This window comes from Eucyclogobius newberryi, unplaced genomic scaffold, assembly GCF_026437365.1.
Source record: "Eucyclogobius newberryi isolate DKJ021-1_F unplaced genomic scaffold, fEucNew1.0.hap1 SCAF_21, whole genome shotgun sequence".
NCBI lineage: Eukaryota > Metazoa > Chordata > Actinopteri > Gobiiformes > Gobiidae > Eucyclogobius > Eucyclogobius newberryi.
Window position 1 is genome coordinate 16,228,106 of NW_027315846.1, and position 26,449 is coordinate 16,254,554.

General features: G+C 40.6%; 1 protein-coding gene across 2 annotated transcripts in view; it reads left to right on the forward strand.

Annotated features, from left to right (window-relative positions):
• The window catches only part of sntg2 (syntrophin, gamma 2), a 76,526-nt gene that overhangs the window by 18,757 nt on the left and 31,320 nt on the right, over positions 1 to 26,449 (forward strand). The window contains exons 2-8 of one of the 2 annotated variants that reach the window (XM_072457562.1): positions 7,910 to 8,047; positions 8,166 to 8,222; positions 8,369 to 8,426; positions 10,905 to 10,948; positions 11,515 to 11,556; positions 14,500 to 14,587; positions 16,541 to 16,626. In XM_072457562.1, coding sequence (XP_072313663.1) covers positions 7,910 to 8,047; positions 8,166 to 8,222; positions 8,369 to 8,426; positions 10,905 to 10,948; positions 11,515 to 11,556; positions 14,500 to 14,587; positions 16,541 to 16,626 — 513 coding nt within the window. The remainder of the gene's footprint in view (positions 1 to 7,909; positions 8,048 to 8,165; positions 8,223 to 8,368; positions 8,427 to 10,904; positions 10,949 to 11,514; positions 11,557 to 14,499; positions 14,588 to 16,540; positions 16,627 to 26,449) is intronic. The other variant, XM_072457563.1, reaches the window with a different exon arrangement.

A 26,449-nucleotide genomic window follows, 5' to 3' on the forward strand; every position in this document is an offset into this window, starting at 1 on the left:
GAAACAAAATTAACTTAGGTAAAATGGGTTTCACATCAGAAATTTGTACACATTGCACTTGAAATGTATAGACACATATATCCACACAACCTGGCACTGCCCTCCAGTCAAACACTTTTGGGAATCCCATTATCCCCCTCTCTCTGCCTCCGAGGGGATCTCACAATAATTACTGATAAAACAATAAACTTACAAACACTCCTCACAGCTCTAATTATCACCAAGAAAACTATCCTCATGAACTGCAAAACCCACAATAACACACACACTGGAAAAATCTTCTCACCGACTTCATTACAATGGAATATACGTCTCCTCCTATAATCACCCTTCTGAATCCGACCTCTCCCACCCAACGCTCTCTGACCTTTTACAACTCTATTCTCTTCCTCCATCTTCCACTCTTCAGACATTTCAATCCTCTACAAACGTGATGTATTTGTCTGTGAGCCGACTCCTACACAACCACCACCCTGCCACTCAAACTTGTTATTAACACAGACGGGCCTCTGGTATAAGGTGAATAGCAATGCGCCACATCATTTAAATTGAATACAAATGGTGCTTAACTGCACAGTGTAACCCAGGAAACCAAGCTCACAACTCAAGAAACAAGCAGTGATACTGGCTTTACTCACACATACGCCTTTTCCTGTTCTGGAAATGTGCCAGGTAAATTCACAGGTGCATGTGTGAACGGGACTTTAGAATACTTTAGATTTCAAAACATGCAAGACGGTTTAGTGTGCAATTCAAGTTTCTGTTCATTAATCAGCTCTTTAAGTTATACTATAATAAACTGGATATTCTAATTTTGCCATCAAATACAAAATCCATTTTTCTCAAATCTCCCAACTCTTATGTATATATGTAGTATGGCTGACCAGGCTACAGGATACTGTATACTATGTTCTAAAGTTAGTTCCTTGTTCCATTTATCTTAACTTTCCTACTTGATGAAGTAATTACTATTTGCCACTCAGTTTCTCAAAAGCACACACATGCAACAATAGATTTATCTGTCCTTTCCCTTGTGTGAAAACAAGTAATCTTGGACTAAACGTTGCTCTGTTCTTGCTTACAAATCATTTAAAAACGGCCTGTTATGTTGTCGTCCTCTGTAATAGAACATCTTAAATGCCAGAGCTCTCCTTACCAGAGTACGCATGGGTTGTCAGATGATTAAAAATTAGGAAGTTGTTATCACAGTGCAGCAGTTTGGAAAGGCCTTGGTTTTTGCATGGAGCGCTGGTAAATTACTATTTCATTGCCGTTCCTTTGTCTGACAACTGAAAGGAAAATATGCAAATGAGAATAAGCTTTATAGTGAATTGGGGTTTATTATTATAACAGCTTGAGCAGCGAAAGTGACAACTATACTAAACAGCAGTGGACACAATGGCCCCGGACAGTGAGACAGCAGGGACCAGGGCTGTGAGGCATCTAAATATGACACATACTGCTGTCACAAAAGATCATTCAGAACGCCTGTCATCACTGAAGATTAGAGAAGTTCACAGCAAGTTCAGACTAAACTATTGTGGAGGCTTTTGCACACTTTGGGATTAGGATTCTAGTTTAAATGAATCTTTCGTTGGTTAAAAAGAAGTAAGAGGATTTTGTACAAGCACAAATGCCTCCAGTATTCAAGCCAGTTCATTAGTGGCACAGTGGCAAAGGGATTGTAATTCTCACCACAAAGTTCCTCCTCTGGTCCTGACAGGTTTCCCTCACGACAATGAAGGATGAAGAGATGGATTCATGCATGTTTAATTATTCTTGTGTTGGCTTTCCTTCTAAGGCTTGAGTGCTCAGAAAATGTTAATTTAACCTAACCCCTATTTCCACCCACTGTCCCACTTGCGATTATACTCTGAGTTGCACATGTAGAGCTCAAGTAGAGTTTAAATGTCAAGACTCTTAGTTCTGTGGTGTAGAGGAGGAAGTCAATGGATCTGTTTCTACGGTTTGACTCCCAGGCCTTTCTGTGTGGAGTTTGCATGTTCCTCCCCTGTTTCCTCCGGGCACCCGAGTTTCCCCCATTAACTTAAAACATGCAGCATAGGTAAAAATACTCTAAATACTGGTAGTCATAACCAAGCCCAGCACAAAGACCTGGAGATGGGTCCTGGCTGCTAAACTGGGGCATCCAGAACGGGTCAAAGGCAGAGGACACATTTCTGTACCTTAACCACAGTTCTATTATCTGGGAATACGTCAGGGCAATTCAACTTAATTTTCCCAAGGGCCCGATTTTTCAGAGAACCAAGGCCTCTCCGCTGGAGGAGCACAACACGCCACTGTTATAATAGTTTGGGTCGCACAAAATATGCCCAACACTATTTCAGTTCATACAATTCAATTACTACAGATTTTTGTCAACATAACACCAGGCTGAGAAATAGTTTTTCAAAGTTAGGGGCCAGGGGGGCTCCCTATCTAAAAAAGTTGGGGCCCCCCAGCAATTTCAGGGGCCCACATCGCGGCGTCATAAGAACAAGATACATTTGTTGTTTTAAACCTTGTTATTAGCATGTAAAACAATTTAAAGTACTTTTATCTTTTATTTGATATGAACGACACAAATACTGAATTCCTATAAACCAGAGATCATGATCTTTAATACTGTTTAATTCAATATAATAATGTTTCTTAGATACAAAATAAATACTGTATACAGCATTTGACACAAGGAGATCTTGTGGAATATATAAAATCACAGCCTACAAAATAAACATATATACATTGCCCCGATGCGAACAACTCCAAAGGGGGCGGGGCCCTTGGGGCCCTTGGATACTTCCACCTTGACACAGCTTTTGTTGCAAACAACTTTAAAAAGACTGAATTCTGGTCTGTGTAGATTGACGCCCGCCAACCTAGATATCACTTTTGGGGCAAAATTAGACCGGGTATTCCGAGTACATCCGAACGCGACCGAACGCAGCGGCCAATCAGGTGCCCGCTTTCATCAAAATTAGATCACGGACACCACTCGGCCAATGAGAAGCGAAAATTCTGCGAAGTGGCATGTCTGTCAAAACGATGAAAATGCCCCAAATATGGCCAAATTACTAGTTAAATCTTTATTTTTTTTTTGAGGAATTTCGATACAGGGGCACGGCGGGCCCCTTCCTAATTCAAACCTTGGGCCCGCCGGCGATTTGAGGGCTTACGGGCCCCGGGCCCCTGTCTATTTCGCAGCCTGTACAAAATGCTTTACCAACATTGTTTTGCTAAAATGCCCTTCAAGAACTGAACCAGAATTAAACTAGGACTAGACTAGAACCAACCAGGTCTGAACCAGGACTAACCCAGAATCAAAACGGGTCTAAACTAGTGCTCACCCAGAATTAAACCAGTAAGCACCTGTATTTATTTATATATTTTTTTAAATATTTGGCCAGATTAAATCACTTGGCGGGCCTCATTTAGCCCTCAGGCCTTAAATTGAATAGCCGTGACTTGATTCTTAGCAGACCAGAATTAGAAAAAAGTTTTTATAACATTGTATGTGAAAAACAGAATTTGCTTTAGCAATGTGATTCGACATAAAACAATGAATAATAATAATACATATATAAAATAAAAATGATAAATAAAATAAAGAATAGCAATAAATGCATGCATAAAATAAGGCACAGTATTAGAACAAAATCTGTTTACTTAGACACGTTTGTATTTACCTCAGAACAAATTCAGTTTGCTCCCTAACCGTTGCTTGGTGCTTATAATTGTGGGTGTTTTTTTTTGTGTACATACGATACGATCATAGTCAGGACAACGTAATCGTCAGTGTTAGAAGAACAGACATTGGGGCAACATCTATCTGCACAGAAAGACAGACCAAACTTGTGACCCTCTGGCTGTGAGGCCCTAACCTCTGCTCCAACAAGAACTAAACTGTAGCACAACAACAAACACCAGCACAGCTCTAAGCCAAAAAAATACTCAGTTTCAGAGTTTGCGCCATGCCACTTGGGAGCATCCAGTACAGTTCACATCTGAGGACTGTGCGGAGGATTTAGCTGCCTGTCACTGCACACTCCCCACACTTCTGCCTTTCAAGCAAAAAAAGCTGAGACTTTGGTCCTCAGTCAGAAAAGTACACAACACTGTCCCAAAAGTTTACGCCAAAGCAGAAAATGTATTTTGGTTACAGATTTAGAATATGCTCACATTAAGCCCCGTATAGAGCCCTAAATGACCCGGGTCCATCACAACCAGGAAATAATGACATGCTTTGCACTCGATGACAGAATATATTTTGTGTAAAGGGTACAAATACACATAAAGTTTAGTTCATTCACACAGTCAGGCCATATCTCATGTTAAGGCTCAGAACCTCCAGAATCCCAGGCTCACTGAGCTGCAGAGGCTGCACTCAGGGCCGGCCCAAGCCTTCAGGGGGCCCTAAGCGAAAAAAAATTTGGGGGCCCCTCACCACGTCATCAGAATCAGTTTTATTGCCATTGTCAGTAAACAATTCACATATGGGAACTTTCTTCAACGCAAACAAAGTTCACCAAAACTCCAGGGCATCCGTTTGCCAGTTAGTTTATTCTCAGCACCTCACAAGCTCAAATATTGATAACTTAAATCCCACAATGCAACTTGGTATTCCGCTGACATCACCTCGACTCCCTGTACAAATAACACACATCCCAGATATGTTTTTGGGCGTATTTGTGGGCGTTAAGGGTCGACAGCCACATTAGCACATTAGCAGTTTAAACTAATGAACAGGGGGGTCTGGGGGCCCTCCCCCAGAGATTTTCAGACCTTTTTCGTGTATTCTGTTGCATTTTAATGTGGTCCAGCCGGCTAAAATAAGAGTAAAATGTTGAGGTTGTAATGCTATAAAATGATGATGTGATGAAACTGTGCCAGGAGAAAGTGACTAAAGCCAGTTATTAATACATTAGTGTACTTAATTACTCAATACAATATTGGCTATGAAAATAATTATGATCAAATTGATTAATTTTAACTGAAAATGTAAAAATAATAGTTATCCTTACTAATTTATCTTTTACAGCTCCCAACTGTTCCTTCTTGCCAAAGTGACAAAACAAGTTATATTAAATTAAACAAATGGCATAAGCATTGCTTGATTAACAATTAACACTGATAAAACAGTGCAAACATGTTATTCCCAGAGAATGAACAGAACTAGAAGTGAAGGTCCAAACCCAGCTATAGTGAAGAGACTGTGTTTCTGCAGCTTTGCCACTTTTGTATAAAAATATATAGTATTATTCTATAACAGACGTAATTATAATATGTCTGGTTATTTTTCACTATCAGTTTATTATAATTTATAACAAATAGTCTAATGATGCTTTTTAAATAAATTGAAATGTTTTATTGCTCTATTAAAAGTGAATTACAATATAAATGTTTGTTCTGATCAGAACATCACACACTCCTGCATGAAACAGTGCTGCGATGTGATTGGCTGATGGACCTTACACGCATAAACCTTTACGTTCCTCTCATTGCACGTTAAGAAGTCAAACAGACATCACGAGTCACGATTGATCTCACACATGGTGATTTGAGAGAGAGAGGGACGCAAACTCAAACCCGCTCATCTCTAAGTGAGGCTGCACAGGGGCCCGGGACAGGGGCCCGGGACAGGAGCCGCACACTGTTCACTCCAAAGTTTCACGTCAGAGGTTCTGGACGAGACGGCGCTCGTCCGGACCGGATCTCCGCCTCTTAGTGACCGGGGCACAGACGCCACCTCCGCAGCTCACACGGGCTGGTGTAAATGTTAAGTTTAATATCTTTCATTCAGACATATTGTGCGCGGGGCAGAGCTCTCGTCGCCTCCAGCCTGAGCGAACTAACGTGACAGAATCGTGTTGTTTCAAACAGCAGCATTAACCGTCTCTTTGTAAGAGAAGTTCAATACCTGGAGAGTGTTGTTGAGTTTGCAGTTTCTTTACATCGTCAAGAAGTTTCTTCTTTCGTTTTTCGGCACCAGGAGATATATTCCTCTGGACATGAGGACCATGCAGGGACCATGTTCTGTTGTGTTTATGTTTTGCTCTCGTTCTGCTCGCGACCAATCAGCGCAGGTTTGGTGTCTCGGTTGCCAGATTGTCATTACAAATAAATGCGGTTTGTGTGTTATGTTACCGCTGTGTGCGCTGCCGCGCCAGCAGCGCTACTACACTAGTGGCGCACGCTGCGCTTGCACTTCGCATAAGACGGGTTGCCAGATTGGGGGCCCTATTAACGCCTCGGGGCCTACGCGGCTGCTTAGTTCGCTTATAGGCTGGGCCGGCCCTGGCTGCACTAGCACTGACTCATGAGGAAGCTGTGAGGCTCATATGTTCAATGATTTTCTAATTAAGAATAAAACTTTACAATTACTTCTAAGTAAAAGTAATTTAATTTCGATTTTAACATGTTCTGGACACAATTAAATATGTTTTCTTTATTTTACCAGAAAATTACTTCTGAGATTTGTAATCTAATTTTCAGGAGAGTCCTGGCTTCAGAGGGGAGGAGCCTATTGTACATTTAGTGGCAAATGAAGCTCCCAGAGGAAGCGTATGCAGACACAGAGAGAACATGCAAACTCAAGCCAGAAATGCCCCAGACCGCCCCTTGAATCCAGGATTTTCTAACCACTGTGCCTCCATGCAGAAAACAAAGATGGGACGTCCCTCCCTTTAAGGAAAAAGAAAAGTGTGCTGCCATTTATCAAGTAGGAGGAGTTAAATCCGACACTAAGCCTGAAATAAATCCAAGGGTGGCACAATAACTCAGAGAAGCATAAGCTGCTTTTTTATCGTCCACTATGTACATTTTCCGCTATAAAGTTGCCAAGTGCCCTTTGAAGAAGTATTTTTGGTGTAGTGTAAAATGTACCGATGCTGTCGGAGAGGATTATTTGGGAAATGACTTTATTTTGAGAATTGATTCTTGCTTTGCGAAAAATCTTGAAATAATAGTTGTTTTTAGATTGTTAGAATATTTCAATACTTTTCTAGATGCAAATGACTAAAGCAGCAACTGAATACTGTTTTCTTCAATGTTGCTATTCTTTAAGTCATCTAGGATCTCAACAGCTTTCAAACAGAAGACATATTGTTGCAAGTGTAAATACATTTCAGCCCACTATTGACATTATTTGTTCTTGTTTGTTTTTTTATATATGAGACATGTCTCATATGTCACATTGATGTCACTAATATGAGTCATGTTTTGTTGGTAAAGAATGTCGATGGTTTTGTGCTTTAATATAAATGTCCACGGTCACATGTGTCTATTTGCGTTGGTCGTTTTATTAGTTAGGTATTTTATGACCTTTTGTGACATTTCAACATCGTTTATAATATTATTGTAACAAGCTGAGTTACATGTTAAAACGTGGATATATCACTTGCACTGATATAAATACAACTGAACAAATGATGAAAATCTCTGAACCACAGAAAATGAATACGCAAATACTAGACTAAAATAACAAAAGAATGAATCAAGTAGGACAACATTTTATCTTTCCTAAAGAGATTTAGCTTAGTCTCTTGATATTTCAGAACTAATTTCCGACCACACTATGATATTATTTTTTGTTCATAAAATTCCTTGTCTGAAAAAAATTGTAAAAATCTGTTCTGAATATCCTGCCTTTTCCATTGTATCTAAATCAAATTGGAAATTTCTGTACCGTGACGACATTGCTCCTTTCATCTATTTCTCAATTCCATTTCCATAATCTCCTCCATCAATGATTCCTTTTAAATGGCTTACAAACAAATTAACAGCAAACTAGTGTGGCAAAAGATGATGTGATGCTGAAGTGACGCACTCGCTAAAGAAGATTAAAATGTCCATTGTGTCTATAATTGCTCCGCTTGGGCGAAAATGTCAATTCTCCTCTCACTTCTTACAGACAAAATCGGGGATTGCCTTGCTCTACAATGCGGAGACCAACAATACCTACGACGTCTGCCTGAAATTGACCAAAGAGGCTTTAACCATTCAAAGGCTGGATGTGGTGTGCACCCAAGGCAGCGAATCCCAAGTCAATGTAAGTCGCATTGTCGTTCGTACGGCGTAACTGTACAAAAAATAAAGAAAAGTGCACTTCTTTTTGAATGTTGTCGATCTCCTTTTTGCCAATAAGAAACTCTCCCCCTTTCTTAAAGCACAGAACTGTTGTACTGCGAAGACATGCGGCTGGCGGGCTGGGCTTAAGCATCAAAGTAAGCAGTTTTTCTTATGAAGAGTCGAAATGAAACCGCTTTGGGACGCACGGATAACGCTCGTGTCTGAGAAAAGCTGATTTGGCAACTTTGCGAGTAGTGAAATTCAACTGCTCCTCACTGCTTGTTGTCGTTTTGCCTTTCAGGGCGGCGCAGAACACAACGTGCCTGTGGTGATATCCAAGATTTTTAAAGATCAAGTAGGTAAGAGACTTTGCCGTTTAACATGGAGCCGTTCTGGACGAGCAGAAGCTCATTTTTCGGCCCTGAGTAAAATATATATTCCATACAGCGCCGTGATATAAAATAATCAGTACTGCTCATGAATTGAGAGAACTTTTCGCCATGGCCAAACATGCCAGTCGGTCACACTTGGGACGTCGTGAAAAATTAAGCAAGTATCGATTGGAGCTTTTTAAAGTAAATCTAAGCTGGAAGAAGTATTCTGCTCAAAGTTTGTACTCGAGTCACTCGCTTTTAATTAATACAGAACAGCGAAGTAACTTGTACTATACCACTGGTAGTGCTGCAAATATATCAATAACCAGATACTAATCAACACATGTATTGATCCCGAAATTACATAAATCACATCAACTGGACAAAGTTGGACCTTTCCTGAATAGTTTTAGAATCAGTTCTGTGACAAAAGGACTAAAACAGGACCGCATTGTAATATTAAATAATCTATTATCTGATTCTGACAATTACATTCTATTGTATAAAAAAACAAAAAACAGTATCAAGTCTTCTCCTCAGTATCCTAATACTACCTACCAACCTACTTTTTCCGTTTCTACAGATTTAACTACTGCTGCTTCTAATAAGCTACTACAACAACTACTTCTTCAGACACTATGATTACCACCACTTGTGCTCTGCTGTGACTACTACAGCAGCTAATGTTTGTGCGTGTTGGTGTTAAGGGTTCTGTAGTTACCTCTAGAGTGGGATCAGCAGCATAATCAATCATAACATGGTGTTTTTCCTCAGGGTTAAACACCTCTTCTGCTCCGGCTAAGTTGGGAGTGCGTCCTCTATTGATTTCTTCCTAACAGAGGCAGAGTGCATTAATAGAAGTGCTGTATGTTAACCTAGACCAGTTAAAATCAGGGATTTGTATGTTGCTGATTGGATTTGTATGATGGATTTTTGCTGGAGGATGTTTCTGCTTCTCTGTCTCTACACGCATCACAGGGGAAAGATTATTTCCTAGCTGTTAGTCTTATTCAGATGAGGTGATAACTCTTTTGACGGATCGCCGTGTGAATGGATCTAAGCTTGTGTACTGACCGTACCAATGAAACACTATTACTAGATCTGTTTGAGATTAAGCTCAGCCTTAATAAAGTTACTTAAAAAGCACTGTGGTAGACGAGGCTTCGGAGGCTGATGAGGGATGATGAGGGATTACATCGCCTTAAAGCACCACTGCATAACTGTCTGAAGGTGGCACGTCACCTGCATGGATTTCATGGAGAGATAGATCAGTTTTAATCCATATTGTGGAATATTATTGCCAGAAAAACAACCTCTTCATCGAGACAATGAGCTGAGGCCAAATGAGAGTCAGGTCACTGTAAGAACACTTGTTTTTGAGTATTCAAAAACATAATGCTGGGACTTAAATGGTGCTATGTGGCCTCTTCACAGATCCGACATATAACTTGGCCATGGGGCTAAATCGGGTCAACCAGGACCAAGCCATTAAAGCAGTACAAACAGAATGTCAAAATATGGTCCAACGCAGGGCTCCCCACGACATGGATCGAGGCAGTGGGGGTCGATCCCAAAGCCCTGTCGTTGTGACTAAACGTGTTGAACGCTCAGCCTGTTAGACACAGATCACATCAGCCTGAGGAACGTGAGTGTCAGCGAGAGCACCACTGTCCGCACGCTGTAGTGCACAACACCAGCCAACAGCGGCTCCGTGGAACACACATGCTCAAAAGAAGGGAGGACTGGAAAGAGAAGGAGTCAGGGTGAGGAGCAGATGGAGGAGACAGATAATCCCACGGGTAATTCTATCTGTCTATGCTCTTTTTGTCCCCCACAAAGCAATTTGTGACCTGGGCCAAAGGAAAGTGGAAGTCTCAAGCCCCAAAGCAAATTATTAGGCTTATATTGTGTTTCTATAGCATGTTTCTATGTTTTAGCAACAATAATAACACCCTGTTAAACACTGGAAAGAAAATAGAACCAAATTATAATATACATGTATAAGTAGATCCTCGGGCTTTGCTGAATCTAAAAGTAGCTTCCGAGCCAAAAAGGCGTGGGCACCCCTGGTCTAACCTATGACCAATATATTCAGAGGAGGATCAAAACCAGTGCCTTATTGTGCTTCAAACTTGAAATAGACTCACCTCAATCAAAATCATATTAAGAATTCCATACGAGCTACATGGCTGCTTTTGTCCCAGCAGTTGTCCTTGGGAGAGCGAATGCACTATTCTCTATGAAAGAAAATGTTCAAATCTCCTTACAATATCTGTGTCTTGTTGTAAATGAGTTTTCATTACCATTTCTAAATTTCATGCCTTTGTGTGTCATTTTTCCCTGATTCTTCTGATTGCTCCGACAGAAACACTGATTGCTGTTTCCACTACATCTCCCCGTGTAACAGAAGAGCTATTATTCGACCATGTTTATATTAACCTCTGTCATTTTACTTCTCTGCAGCCGATCAGACTGGCATGCTGTTCGTAGGCGACGCAGTGCTACAGGTCAGTACTCACATTTAAAACAAGCTTCAGTCTTATCAATTTGTTGGCGTTCGGCATGTAATTTCACAGAGGAAATTAGATCATTACTTCTGTTGACAAGAATATTATTGTTTCATACAGTCGCCGTAATATAAGCTCATTTCATTTCTTCTAATTGGTTATGTCTAATTTACATTCAGGAAACTACTAAAGATAACTTTTGATTGTGAAGCAGTCCATACACACACACTAAAAAAGTCTTATTTAATGATGAAACTCATTTAAAGTGAGAGTATAAAGTTAATTTGAGCGCGTCTGGCAGGAGCCCGCTTTATTGGATCTGCTGTTTATCCAGAATATCAAGTAGATCCATCAGACAGCTGAGCAATATTAAACATTCATATTGCACTTATTACAATCTGAATTGCTTTTCCTTCACCTTTGGTTCATTACGATATTATGTTTATTTGCTGTTTTTTTTCAAATATTGCATTTATTTACATATTTATTCTAACTCTGCCAGAGGGGGATGCCTTTTCAAATATTCATTGCCATAATATTGTAAGTGACACTTTCTCTCTGTTCAGGTCAATGGCATAAATGTAGAGCACTGCACTCACGAGGAAGTGGTGAGTAGACTTTGTTTTTATTTTTTTATGGAAAAATGTGAACACGATTGTTTGTTAGACAAGCTTCACTGTGATACAATTTAAATTAGACAAAGTAGTTCAAGTAAAAGTGAGAGGTGGTTCAAATTACTGGCTTGACCTTAGGCACAAAGTGGCTGCCATGTCACTTTTTAATCTACCATGGGACAGCTATAGGCGGTGGGCCGAGAGTATCTGCCTATATTTCCTGATACGGTATTGGCCGAAGGCAGAGGAACGTCATGCAGAACGTTTTGCCTCAAAAAAGACTCGGGCTAAAGACACGATTAACAGAAAACGTGCAATTTATATGAGTGAGGGCAAATTTATATAGATTCCCTGATAAAAGTAGATGATGTCAGCAGAAGACCGCAGTGGAGATCTTTCCTATGCATGAAAAGGTCTCTTGGCTCACCGCTTATGGCCACATATGAACCCATAACTGCAAAGGGAATGAGCAGTGAATGCACTTAATTGTTAACCGACTGCAATCTAAAGAGAAGACTCGTGTTCTAGGACTATAATTTAACGGCTATTCGCACATAAAGTCATTCAAAGTGCTTAACATAACAGGAAGAGATGCATTAAAATCACAGTGCGTTACAATAACATTCTGATTTGGAGATAACTTCATATCCTGAAAGATACAAAAGTTCCAATAGTTCTCAAAGTTACTGCAAAGAAAGTTAAATAGCTTTAATCAACGTACTTTTCCACATCCGGATGCTCACAGATCAAATTGATTTACATAAAAAGCGCACAAAACTGAGACAGCTGTATACAATGAAAATCCCGTGGAAGCATTCATGTTTTTTGGAAATACATCAAAGTCATGCAAAACAATGGAGCAGTCCACAGATGGAGGGTCAGCTATTGTTTTTCCCCAACGAAACCTTTTAATCAAGACTAACACATGCACAATACAGACTCTATGGAAGCCCATTTCTCTTTTGTGAGTCGTTTATTTGAGGCGGCAGACGAATTAAGGCCCGTAATATTTTGTTCCACTTTCTAAATGCCGTTCACTTCTCTCAGGTGAGTTTTTGTGTTTGAACACTCGATCACGTCTGTCAGTCGTCGTCTCCTCTTCTCAGCGCAGACAAGCTGTTCACTGTCTTCTCGGCTCCTCCAGCGCATCAAAACACACACGATAAGCACTTTCTCGTCACTGACTGGGCTGTAAAGGCAGAATGCCCCGCTCAGAGTCGACAGATGGGGAAGGAAAAGCACTGCAAAGAGAGAGGACTAGATTTATAAAGATCAACTCATATGAAAGTGGATTGTAGTTAGTAAATTGAAATAACCAAAAGAGAAAGAATTTGGTAGATGTTGTGTTAGATAATACATTCTAATCATCACTAACTGAGTATCTCCCACTTTTGACCCATACTGACCTAAATACAATGATTTAAAGTAGCAAAAAGTACTGTATTCAAATGGATTTTTTTTGTGTGTACTCTTTGTTTTAGTACATTTTAGACGTTTACTTCACTACATCTGACAGCAAGATTCTCTACATTCTACTCCGCTGCTATTTTGAACTGGTCTGAAAAGTAAAAAGTACTTTTCCTCGCCCGCTGCAATGGCTGCTGGGTGTATTTGTTTGTATGTCCATGGTTTGACATTCTGCCAAGCAGTTTTGATTTCAAGTCTTGGCTTTGAACAAAAATAATGACAGGAAACATGGATATTCAGTCGCTTTAAAATTATAGACCAGAACCCTTAAAAAACGACATTACCGTTATTATTATTTATTAATTATTACTTTTACTAAACGTCAAATGTATCATGAATCTGTACTTTTATGTAAGACACACAATGGAGTGTTTCTTCCACCTCTGCCCAAATCTAACAAGAACAAAATATGATTCAATAAACATGAAAATGAATAAAACATGTTCAAATCAATCCAAAACGGACGTGCAAATATTGATAAAAGGTTAAAAATAGTAAGATTCACATCACATTACATACATTGTTTGCAAAGGGAAATGCCATACACGTGTTGTAAATGTAGATTATTGAGTTTGTGAGATCCCAAAATATAAAATGTAACCATGATATCAGAAATGAAGCCTGCGTAAATTCAGCCTGGAAGACCTAACTCCACCCATCTACGTCAAGGCCTCCATGGAAGGACCCCTCTCCCCAGCGCCATCATCGCACTCAAGCGGCGCCCGCCTGTCCGTCTGTGAGAGTCAGATCCCTCACTTCACCATGGACTCTTACAGGTTTCTGCGCTTATCCCAAAGAGGTTATGCAGTTTTTCCCGGCCAAGAAGGAGGGTGAAAGGTCAGGGGGCGTCTGCACCATGGCCCCGCACCTGCTCCTCATTCCCAATCAACGCTCTCAGTGACTCCTCCCCGCTCCAATCAGCACCAGGCGGTCGCATTTAAGCCCTCAGGCAGATGGCTCGGCCGCTCAAACCGTACTGCGACCCACCGCCTCCCCAGCTCCTCCTCTGAATTCCCCTCATCCGCTACCTTCTCTTCACATCTACCACCACCAGTCTCCAGGCTCCGGGGGGAGACATCTAATACAAATAGATCATGGAGTGCCCATGATTGCAACCTCTTCCGCCGCGGTCTGAGCGCCAAATAACTCACGAATAAAGCTTGCTCAACAGTCCATTCTCGTGGTCTCTTTGTCTCTCCAGGGTGAAATAGGAAACTTATTAATTTGGGTCGACATTTTACCCCTGAACTAATCCATAGCGCTTTACTTTTACAGAAATACAAGCTTAAAGAATTGATTCCCCCCTTTTAAAGTCTATTAAAGCCTCATCTCTTTTCTCCATCTTATTCAATCTTTCACTTTTACAGTTTACAGTTAGACATTAAACGCTCTTCTACAGTATATTATTACAGTTTTATCACTCTATCTCCCTCTCTGTCTTCCTCTATCTCTCTTTTCCATCTCTGCCAGGTACATCTCCTGCGGACGGCTGGAGACGAGGTCACCATCGCCGTGCGCTACCTGCGAGAAGTGCCATCCTTCCTCAAACTGCCTCTAGGTACAATTCCTACACTTTCCTAACCATGTGAATCCACTATGAAACTGCTATTTTATGTGGCACTAAAAGAATATGCCGCCTGTATAGGATTTGGGGGCCTAGACTTAACACGTTAGTTTAGTTTGCGGTTATAAATTGTTCTGTTCACTGGCCCGGCACAAGCTGTAATGTCAGAAACACCCACAGCCTTTGGTCATGATGTACAGTAAAGCGGCTCAAAGTGATGAAAAAGCCTTGAACCGCCGGAGCGGGAACACTAACAGGTTGGAAGCGAGCGGGGAGGGATGTGTGGACAAGATAAAAATGTGGGGAAGATAAGAGGGAGAAGCCACATGGTGTGTCGGAGAAAAGAAAGTTTGAATGACATTGACAATGACAAAAAGTAGGAATGTAGTTCTGAAAGTGCTCTTTAAGGTTTATTTCCAAAGGATCTAAATCACAATCGAAAAACATAATTTAACTTCATTAAACTCAGACCTACAGATGAAAGGGTTATTTTTTCATTATTTTGAAAAATAAATAAATAAAAGGAACCGCAATTATATTTTGGAGAGGGCATGAAAGTGGACATAGAATCATGAAAAAAAATCTCAGCTTTGCAGAACTCATTACCAGTTGCTTCCTGTTCCATCATCTGGTCTATTTCCCCTGGGATTGTGCATGAACCTCTGTGTGTCCCTGAAAGGACACTCACCCGACTAAGGCAGATTTGAAATAGTATTGTAAAATTGTAAAATATACTTTTAATGTACCTAAAATGTTATAATCTACAGTGTTTTTGTATTTAATATGAATTGTTTACCATGAAAATAACATATATTGAATGACCAGTTTCACCTTAGAACATGCAGTTAGTCTCAACTAGAAGTGTTCAAAATTCAGCTACAATAACATTACATTACAGCGTTTATAACTCATACATTCAAACTTGAGTCAAACATGGACATGGTGGAGAGTATGTGAGACGTTCTGTTTTGTTTGTTAAAAAGTTGTGTTTCTTCTGCAATAATACGATTTTCAAACTTGATTTTGATGCCAATTTCAATACCACAATCAATACAAAGCACAATTTTTAAATATAATAGAATAATTTTCAATATAATATTAAAACAGATTAAACCATACACAGATTAGAATGTATGTGAGTATCAAAACTCAAATGAGGATTTATTTTTGTTGCCGTCATCTACATTTGTTCTTAGGAGGGAGGGAATAACATTTTGCGCTAAAATAAATTTGGCTTTTGAAAACGCTGCTGTACAGAAAATAACGTAAGCCTTATTTATTTTTTTATTTGTACATGACTCTCCAGTTACAGCTTATAGTTCAAGCTCCATCATTCACCTAAACTCAAACAGAAATGCGTTTGCGAGTGTTCACGGAGACTCTGTGGGCGACGTTTGCTCTAAGCCCTTCCTTTGTTTCTCGGTGGCACAGACCGGCACAGAAGGAGCCAGGAGTGTTTCGCTTTGCCACATTTTACCAGCGCGTGACCACAACCACATTCAGGCTCGTGGTATCTTATCTAAGGGGAGCATTTGTCTTACCTCGGCACTGATCCTCACTCCAGGGCAGCTACAAGTCAATAATAATTCTGGATGGAATGGAAAATGAAACTACGCAGTACAGTTTGAAGCTTATCCCCTTTTGACTTCAAATACACATTGCTTGTTTTGAACATAACTACAATGCTAGCTTGGCTTGAGGTTGGATTGTTTTTTACTAGCAAGGACCTCAAAACAAGCTCAAAATACGGTGTAAATAAATAATGTCTCACCCATGACGATGATTGTAGTAGACTAGCTGGTATCAAAGAGGCAATCGTCTCTCAGGCTTCTATATTCCTCTGCATACTTGAAAGATAGAGGGAGTAAAGAGTAGAAAAGAGGGAGGGGACAGGGCGTACGTGAGGTGTGAACTTAAGAAAACATCAATTATCCTCATTTGTTATAGGTTCTCCAGGGCCGTCCAGTGATTACAGCAGCCGAGTCTCGTCCCCGCTCTTCGACAGTGGAGTTCATTTGAATGGAACAAACGCAGTAAGTACCACTACCACAGCATATGAATCAGTTAGCTTGCTTGCCTATTACAAGGAAAATTAAATTGGATCCCTATTTCTGTAAGTATTATGTCCAGTTAAACCTAAAACTATTTTGCCGTCATCTGATGTTGCAAATTGAGTAAAATACAATGGTAAAAGTCTTTAAACTGGGCTGTGATATCATTTGCCAAACCCTGCTTGATTTTTTGAATATATTGTAATATTCTTATGACGCTGTTGTGCAAAGATTGTTTCATTTTCTTCTGTATCTACCTCTGTATCTACCTGCGTTGCACCAATGAAATTTCCCCACGTGGGACAATAAAGGAATATCTTATCTTATTTGTTTTTGTTGCCAGAGCAGAACTTTGTGCCATCATGTTCTTCTACCATAACGTTTTCGCCTCAATTTTTTAAAAGTTTCCATGTCAGGTAAACCTATTATTACATTCTTCAGTTTTCTGTATTGGCCAGTGAGACATGTTTTATCCTTCCAATGACTGGAAGTGAATGACAATTCACTGGCTCAGCACTCTCCAGGTTGTTGGACACATCACCTCCTCCCAAAGCCCCTGGACTTTGCCTGGTACAAATCTAGGAAGTGTTATTAAAAGTGAACTAATCCAAGATGTCCTCAGCATAGTTTATGTGTGTCCGGTGTTTGGCAGTCCAGTCCACAGCTAGAGCAGAGGAGAGGACATTACTCTCATATCAGCCACTTTGGCCTGCTGCTCTCTGTGGGACAATGTTAACAAAGGTCACGCAGCCTTTGTTGTCTCTGGACTGGCTCGCTGGCACTCATGGAGGTTGTAAGGGCTTGGGTGACAGGCTGTTAGACCGTTTGCTTGTGTGAATTCAATCCAATATTTAAAGTAAATATCCCCCAGGTTTTTAGCTTTGTTGAAAATGCTGACTGTGGATTTCCTAAACTTTTTTGCTGTGTTTCTGTGTGTTAAAGCTCAACAAGATCAGCCTGGTCAACCGTTTTAATTATACTGTAAACAAGGGTTTAGTTTGGTCCCTGTTGATTCGGTTAAGTCGTCTAAGGATGTGTTTTCAGTAGTAATTTCTCGTGCTAGGCAAGTGCGTTACTGTGTGTAGAGACTCCAATTATTGAATAACAATAAACTACAATCATCAAAAGTGTAAATAAATGATCATTGTTATAATAATGATGAAAGTATTTAATTACACATAAACAAGCACAAATAGACAAGCATAAATTGTCATCTGTTGTCTCTGTGTTGGTCCTGCGACGAGTTGGCCACTGTCCAGGATGTACCCCGCCTAAGGCCCAAAGTCACTGGGATAGGCTCCAGTCACCCGCGACCCCGAAAGGGAACAAGTGGTAGAAAATGGATGGATGGATGGAAATTGTCATCTGAGTTCTTAAAAAATAAATTACAATCACATGATGCTTTGGCTTCTAAGTTCACATTAGCTGCACATTCTTTTGGTGACCGGTTCTTGACTAAATGAAAGGGGGAGAGAGAAGGAAAAGACTCTCTGCAAACTAGTCAAGGGTTGGAATTGAGGCAGCAGCAATCACACACGTACGATGCCCCTCTCACCGTCAAAAACACCTAATTAATATGATCAGAAATTGAATCATGAATTACTGAAAAAAATATTAATTTTAAACTCAATTAAATGATGGCGCTAACATCACAAAGCAACACTTAACATGAAAAGCAACCCATGGTTTTGTATGCAGCAACTAGCCATACTTGAAATATGTTGCGATCAAATAGATGGATGCAAAATAAATGCCATTATAAAAGGAGAAACATCAAAACATCAAACGTGAAAAGTAAATAAATAAAAGAAAGTGAGTAGAAGAGAGGGCCAAAGTTACTCCAGGGCTGAGGGGTGGGGGAGCAGGGGAGCAGGGGAGCAGCAAAAGACCCTGAGGGGAGGTTCAACATGAGAAAGAAGTCTGCTGATCTGGTCACACATGTAAGGCATGTGTGGAAAATGCCAATAGAGCGAGGAGAATAGCATACATTTCAGCAGCGAATTTCAGATATAGAATCAGTAACTGTCCTTGCCTGGGGTTGGACTGAATCTCTAACAGTGAAGTGCTAAGTAAGGGTGATATTTTCCATTTACATCTAGATGTTTCTTGGTATGATCAATGTTAATAACAATGTTCAGACGATATTTTAACAATATATCAGGATTGTGCTAAATGTTGCTGTAAATATCTTATTTTTAGGTTCAATTAAAACCTCTCTTGGGGTTGTTTTTTATAGTTTAAATTATAGACCATACACTCAATATTCTCCATAACAACAAGTGTAATATAATCAATTTTTAGATACTTCTCCCACCTTTGGGATTGACTGAAGCAGAGTTCAGCACCACTAGCCAGCGGACAGCTCCTGAACCACATGTGTTTGTTGCTGTTTCTGTGATGGGATTATGAATCCGGCAAAGAGAGGGATTGTGGGGTCTGTCATCTGGCTATTTTTGTCAGACTGACAGCGCTAATTAAACAACCATGTTCTTTGAAAATGTATAAACCCAATAAGGTATGTAATTGCTTATTTCATTTTAATCTTGTTTGGCACTGATGCTTGTGAACCTGTCTAGACCATTATAATCAGTCAGAGTGCTGTATTAGATGTTAAGGGTCAGATGCTAAACAAACAACCTTATCTTATTAGTTTGCAGCAGTCTGGGGTTTATTGGCTTTGGGTGCGCTGGATGTCGGAGCGGTGATGGCTGTAATTGCACTGTGGACTTGTGGGACTTGTAGTAGCACGAGCTGCGCTGTGTTGGAGCAGATGGGTTTTGGACAGCTCCACAGAGGAATATTACAATCTTTGTGAAGCATAATATGTGACAGGATACAGTCAGAACAAAGAGATCCACACACAAGAGCTTCTGCATTTAGACTTTTAACTAGAACTGGTTGAGGCTGAATTATTACTTGTTTTAACTGCATACATTTTATTTATATTATGGATTTTGTCTTTAAAATGGTCCCGTTTTTCGTAGAGTAGAAGTCTTAGGACAGCATAGCTTATGTAAATGTGTATAAATGTATTTGAATGTTTTAAGAATGTTTTTGTAAGATAAGATAAAAATATTAACTCTCTCTCAAAGTATATTGAGAAAATTATAATTATTTCAAATTAGCCCATTTATTATGTAATATTTGGAAATGACATTTTCTCCACAACTAGGAAATGAATGGTTTGAATTCAGGCTTTTGTGTTTCATCCTTCGCAGGATTGTGTTAATATTATCCAATTTTCAAGTATATTATATGAATTTCTTTCTCCATGTACTCCTTGTGGTGGGTCTTTCTATGTCTCCCGTCTTTCTGATCACCACTTACTGCTAACGACTGCTGCAGAATTCAAACCCCCAACCTTCTGGTCCGTGGGCATACAACCTTGCTTTGTACTGTGAAATAAATATCGTATCTATAATAAGTCTGTATCTCTGACTCGTATTTGACATGAATAATTCAGTGTTGGCGCGGGGGGCAGCAGGTGGCCACTTTACCCTTTCACAGATAATCTAGATTTAAATTCTGAGCAGAAAATCCTGGCAAAGGAAATGTAATTCAGTGTGCACTTTGGCTTTGCGTGCTCTGCATTTCTGTGGCGGCCTCGCGATGGGCTGGCATTTATCTGAAAGCGAGCAGGCGAATGGACTCTGACACACTTCTACCAGGCTAAACATACTTTGACAGGAGCTGGCACCGCAGGTCATGTGACTTTCGCCAACCGCATTTTTCTCCCTGATTTCAGCATCTCTCTCAAAGATAGTTAGCACTGAAGAAAATATAGTAGAAAAAAAGTGCAAATTGCTGGTCTGTAGTTAGTTTCCAAGTGTCAGGGAAGATTCAGGACGATTATAAAAGTGTTGTTTTCTTGGCTTGGAGTAATTGCGTGTTGCTTCTATACAGTGTTGCAGAAGTTCTTTAAAGCTGTGGCTATAATGATGAGGAGACAGCAGACAGTGGAGCACAATAGTGAGAGCATCTTAAGGTGGATTTAATCAACAGGCACAGTTTGTAATGGAAGAGGTCACTTTAGTTCTGTTGGATGTCTTCACTCAAGACTAAACAGGCCATTATGGGAGTTGGAATTGCTGTAATGGGACAATTTGGGAAACAGAATCTGCCCCGGAGAACGCTGGGGAAATGCAGAAGAATATATTTTAAATGGTAGAAACACTTTGCAAAGAATTATTGGTTTCTATACTGCCCACCTGTGGCTTCACCTTGGGTTACTTCCAACTTCTCCGTGTTTATGCTCTCAATAGCTCAGTTTGTCTATATTTTTGCAATGCTGCTTAATAACTACATAAATGCATCCGTACAGTTTATACAGTATATACAGTCTATACCTGCACAGAATTTCTTACAACAATCATTACAACAATCATGATTATTCTTCAGGTCACAAAAGAATAATAATAGAAGCAAACAGTAGTTCAGTCTACAATGCACAAAATAAACAGGCTTTCTATCACACAATAACTAATTCATAATTCAGAAAGTTTGATTTCATAAAGCTGGTCACATACAAGAGGAATTGTGATGTATTATGGAACGGTAATGAAAGAATATGAATCTTGCTGTTTGGTTTCAATAATTCCAGAATAATTGTGCGCTTGTGATGTTTCTTTTTGAAATAATTGTCTCATCGAAACTTCCTTGTCTGACCAGTCAAGACCACTTGCTTTGACAGTACTGTACAAAGACGTTTTTGGTTTGGAATCATATTTCCAATGAGCATGATTGACAGGCAAATTAGCCAATCAGAGAAACGCATGGTCTGTTCAAACATAGAAAAAAAAGCATACGAGAATAACACGGAGGACTGAGAAACAGCACAGATTTCTGCAGAGTCAAAAAGCAGAGTACTAAACCCTATAAATCTGAGGTAAATTAAATATTTTGTTCTGAATTTTATGAGAATATATGAGAGGAGATGTCATCTGCATTTGAAGACAAACACGAGCAACAAATTAGCGGCGACGTTTGGATCAACCAGACCAAGTTAGGAGAGTTTTTTGACAGCCTGTTTTGGTCCAATTCCAGACCCTTCTGCATTTGAACATAATGTAAACGGCTGGTCAGGCCTTAAAAAGTGATCAAAATCTTAAGCTGGCGGGTTTATGATTGAAGTTTTGCACCAAACAGCCTAAACCTATGATTTAACCCCTGGATAACAATAGGTATATATGTTTTCACCAGATTGTTAACAAGAATTAAATAACAAGTCTTGATCATTTCAAATAAAACACACAACAAAGGTTCTAACGAATAAGGAGCCATTAAAACCATTAATGAAACAAAGAAACTTGGACCACTATAACTCTCTGATGGGGGTTATAGGCTAATAATATTTAAATGTATAAATGCATTAATAATCTGGACAGCCCTTCTACTAAATGTATTCACTCTCTCTCACTCTCTCTCACTCGTCATTTTGTTCTGGCAGGGAATGCATACATGGAGCGCCATAACTAACTAGTGTACAAGGGCATCTGTGCAGAGTATGGGCTGGACACCCCAATGTCAAAGATGGTAGAGAATGATCAAGATCCTGTGGAACTACCAGATACAGACAAACCAGACTTTGTGGTGGTGGATAAACAGCAGAGTAAAGCTGTTGTAGTTCACGTGGCAATATTAAGTGATTGAAAAAGGAACAAGAGAAACTGGAGAAATACCAAGGGCTCAGAGAAAAGCTGGAGAATGTGTGGAAGGTGAAGGCGAAACAGCAAAAATACTGCGTACTGCGTATACTGAGTCATCAAGGTCCCAGGTCTCTGGTAGAGGATCTGAGCTTAGAAAAAAGGTGCCCACTTTTCACAGTGAAATACTACTTTCTTGAGAAACTGCAGAGCGGTCCATCATTACGTGTTGTGGGATGGTCTTATCGTCCTTAGATATTGGCCTGAGATCAACAAAACCCTGCAGTTTTCATTATTGACGTCCCACTGGACTTCAGAACTGTGTGTCTGGGCCTCAAAACTCCTGCAATGAACACAATGAATGGATACGTTTGGAACATATTCGTGCTGGAGTAAAGACATCACAAAAACATAGACGACACAAACTTAACCAACTATGATAAAATGTGAATATATGATTATATTTCTGTGATGTATTTTATCTGCATAATAGTGATATTTTATCTGCATCATTAGTCTAAGAGAAGAACGGGTGTGTGACAAACTGCATTGTGAAGGGGTCGTAAAGATGGGCCAAAGAATGTTGCCCCAGGGGGGAGTTGCACCCCCCCTTGCAGGCTTTATCTCTACGGAAAAATACCAGCTCTAAAACAAGTGCCTTGATGTGAGGCTGACCAATGAGAAATGTGACCCGCCTATTCCAGAATATCTAATAAAACCAACCAACATGAGAAAAAACGGGGTGAGACGCAGGAGGATCACGCAGGCTCCTTACAACAGCTTGCGTGATCAGTCCCCGCGTTTTCTCCCAAGCTTGCCATACAAACGTCTGATATTTCTGTGTCGTTTCATATTCTAAGTTGAATTGTGTTCTCGATGTGTTACGGAATAGCATCGGTATATTGTCTGATTCCATGACACCAACATTCAAGGATTATAATTGACGTTCGAAAAGCTGAGAGAATTACATTTAATCGACTTTGGACTAAATGGAACAGACTATGTTTAGGACTATGTTTAATTCTCACTCTGTCACAAATCTGAAACTTTGAACACATTTACAAGGCTTCTCAAGTACATGGAGGTAAAATAGTCATGTATGTATTTTATTGGTTAGCTTTTATGGAACAATGGAACTTTTTGTCACAAAATCAACAAAGCGATTCGTATTTTATTTTTCAGACGCCACGTGAAGTCAGTGAGTGCTTTCTAACCATGAACATGTCATTCAAAATGCTTTTCATTTTTGTTCGGCTCATGATTAACAGACTTGTCAAGTGAAGCATTTACAATAGTTATAATTTGTTGGTTGTGCTGTCAAAATCAGCACAAAGCTCTCCTAATTTTGTGGCCATTATTCCATTTTTCCAACCCATGGAAGCTGTAATAGAATCTTTCTGTGACTTCAAATAACAAACACAGTATTGTGCATTAGTTCCTGTTGAATTGAACATTATGGATGGCATTGCATTTTGAGCACAGGTTGGTAGAGTAGCATAAAACTGTACAAACTACAATAAAAAATACAATAAAGTTGTAACAAAGTAAAACGTTCATCTAATGTTGTGACTTTTGGATTTCGTAACAATGTCATTAGCCTTTTGTTCATTGTGTGACTAAAGCTTGTCTGTTTGTCTGTTCTATTGTGTGTGTGTGTGCGTGCGTGTGGTGTGCGTGTGGTGTGTGTGTGTGTGGTGTGTGTGCGTGTGGGTGTGTGTGTGTCTGTGGTGTGTGTGTGTGTGTGTGTGCGTGTGTGTGGTGTGTGTGTGCGTGTGTGTGGTGTGTGTGTGTGTGTGCGTGCGTGCGTGTGGTGTGTGTGGTGTGTGTGTGTGTGTGTGTGGTGTGCGTGCGTGCGTGTGTGCGTGTGTGTGTGTGTGTGTCTGTGGTGTGTGTGTGTGTGTGTGTGGTGTGTGTGCGTGTGTGTGTGTGTGTGTGTCTGTGGTGTGTGTGTGTGTGTGTGTGTGTGTGGTGTGCGTGCGTGCGTGTGTGTGTCTGTGGTGTGTGTGTGTCTGTGGTGTGTGTGTGTGTGTCTGTGGTGTGTGTGTGTGTGTGTGTGTGGTGTGCGTGCGTGCGTGTGTGCGTGTGTGTGTGTGTGTGTCTGTGGTGTGTGTGTGTGTGTCTGTGGTGTGTGGGTGTGTGTGGTGTGTGTGCGTGTGTGTGTGTGTGTGTGTCTCTGGTGTGTGTGTGTGTGTGTGTGTGTGGTGTGCGTGCGTGCGTGTGTGTGTCTGTGGTGTGTGTGTGTGTGGTGTGTGTGTGTGGTGTGCGTGCGTGCGTGTGTGTGTGTGTGTGTGTCTGTGGTGTGTGTGTGTGTGTGTGTGGTGTGCGTGCGTGCGTGTGTGCGTGTGTGTGTGTGTGTCTGTGGTGTGTGTGTGTGTGTCTGTGGTGTGTGGGTGTGTGTGTGTGTGTGTGTCTCTGGTGTGTGTGTGTGTGTCTCTGGTGTGTGTGTGTGTGTGTGTGTGTGTGGTGTGCGTGCGTGTGTGTGTGTGTGTGTCTGTGGTGTGTGTGTGTGTGTGTGTGTGTTGTGCGTGCGTGCGTGCGTGTGTGTGTGTGTGTGTCTGTGGTGTGTGTGTGTGGTGTGCGTGCGTGTGTGTGTGTGTGTGTCTGTGGTGTGTGTGTGTGGTGTGCGTGCGTGCGTGTGTGTGTGTGTCTAATCCTGTCTGACAGGTCATAGTTTTGTGTTTCCTCCTCCTCTTCACCTGCTCAGGCGCTGCTCTTCTCTTCATACTCTTTACCAGGCTCTTTGTTCATGGCTGACACAAGTGGAGCAGGGGTGATCACTTCTGCACAGATAATTACAGGGGAGAGGCTGACACGGGGCACACACAAAGGTATAGAAACTTTCCTTCATCATTGAATGCTTTGCTCCTAAAGGACTAGTTGGATCCCTGCAAAGTATAATGAGTGTATAGTTCAGATACAGCGCACACCCACCAATACGAACAGTAGCCGTCCTTTGGTTAAAACCTAGCTTGCCAATGTATTAATGTGGCCTGATTGGCAGGCTTGTTTCTGTCAGTCTGTCCCAGGGCAACAGTGGCTACAGAACTACCAAGTGTGGGCTGAATGACTTAAAACTACAGTGCAGTACTTTGAGAGCTGCACAGTCTGAGTATGAGGACCACAGGAGGACGGTTAGGGTTAGAAAATGAATGAATAATTCATAAATAGATAGATAGATATTTATTTATTTTTCCTATCAAGTAAATACAATGTGGACATACGGGTGAGATGCATAGTTTGAGTGTGCAGTATTTGATGTCGTCCTCCTGGGTCCTCCGCTCTTACCTCATTAGATAATGTGTAAAACATCTGTTCTTCATTATGTCGTGAGAGTGATTAGCATTTAAAGTGCCAGTCTTTCAGGACTTTCCAACTCCAGATTAACAAAGTTTCCAGTGAACAATTTATCACACATGAGCTGACTACAGTGTTCAGCAAAACTTTACACACGCCTTCTGTGGTGCTGGCTAATAGAAGACCGTGATAAAGGCTTTTATATGTCTTTGTTATCACTGTATCCTTTCATCCACAAACCTTTTCATCAAAGGAGTCATGTGTAACTCAGAGATGTCTCACATTTTCTTTATAAAAAACTATACTATATACTGTGATCATTTAAATATATACATCTCCAAAGAACATTAAAGAACTGAAATGAGTGATTAATTAAGTAATTAATTGCTGAAGTTGATTGAAAATGTCACCAGAAGCCAGCCGACTCTCCAAACGTCTTTCCAACATTAAACCACAGTAAATGCTCCAGAAAACCCCACATCGTGGAAGACTCTCCTCGGCTGTTATCCAACTGGAATCATCATTTAGCCTGTGCCGGTGTCTACTATTTACATGTTATCTCATCTCTGCTGTCCTCTACTGTCCTTTAGTGTCCTTTACTGTCCTCTGCTGTCCTTTACCGTCCTCTACTGTCCTCTGCTGTCCTCTACTGTCCTCTGCTGTCCTTTAGTGTCCTTTACTGTCCTCTGCTGTCCTTTACGTCCTCTGCTGTCCTCTGCTGTCCTTTACTGTCCTCTGCTGTCCTTTACCGTCCTCTACTGTCCTCTGCTGTCCTCTACTGTCCTCTGCTGTCCTTTAGTGTCCTTTACTGTCCTCTGCTGTCCTTTACGTCCTCTGCTGTCCTCTGCTGTCCTTTACTGTCCTCTGCT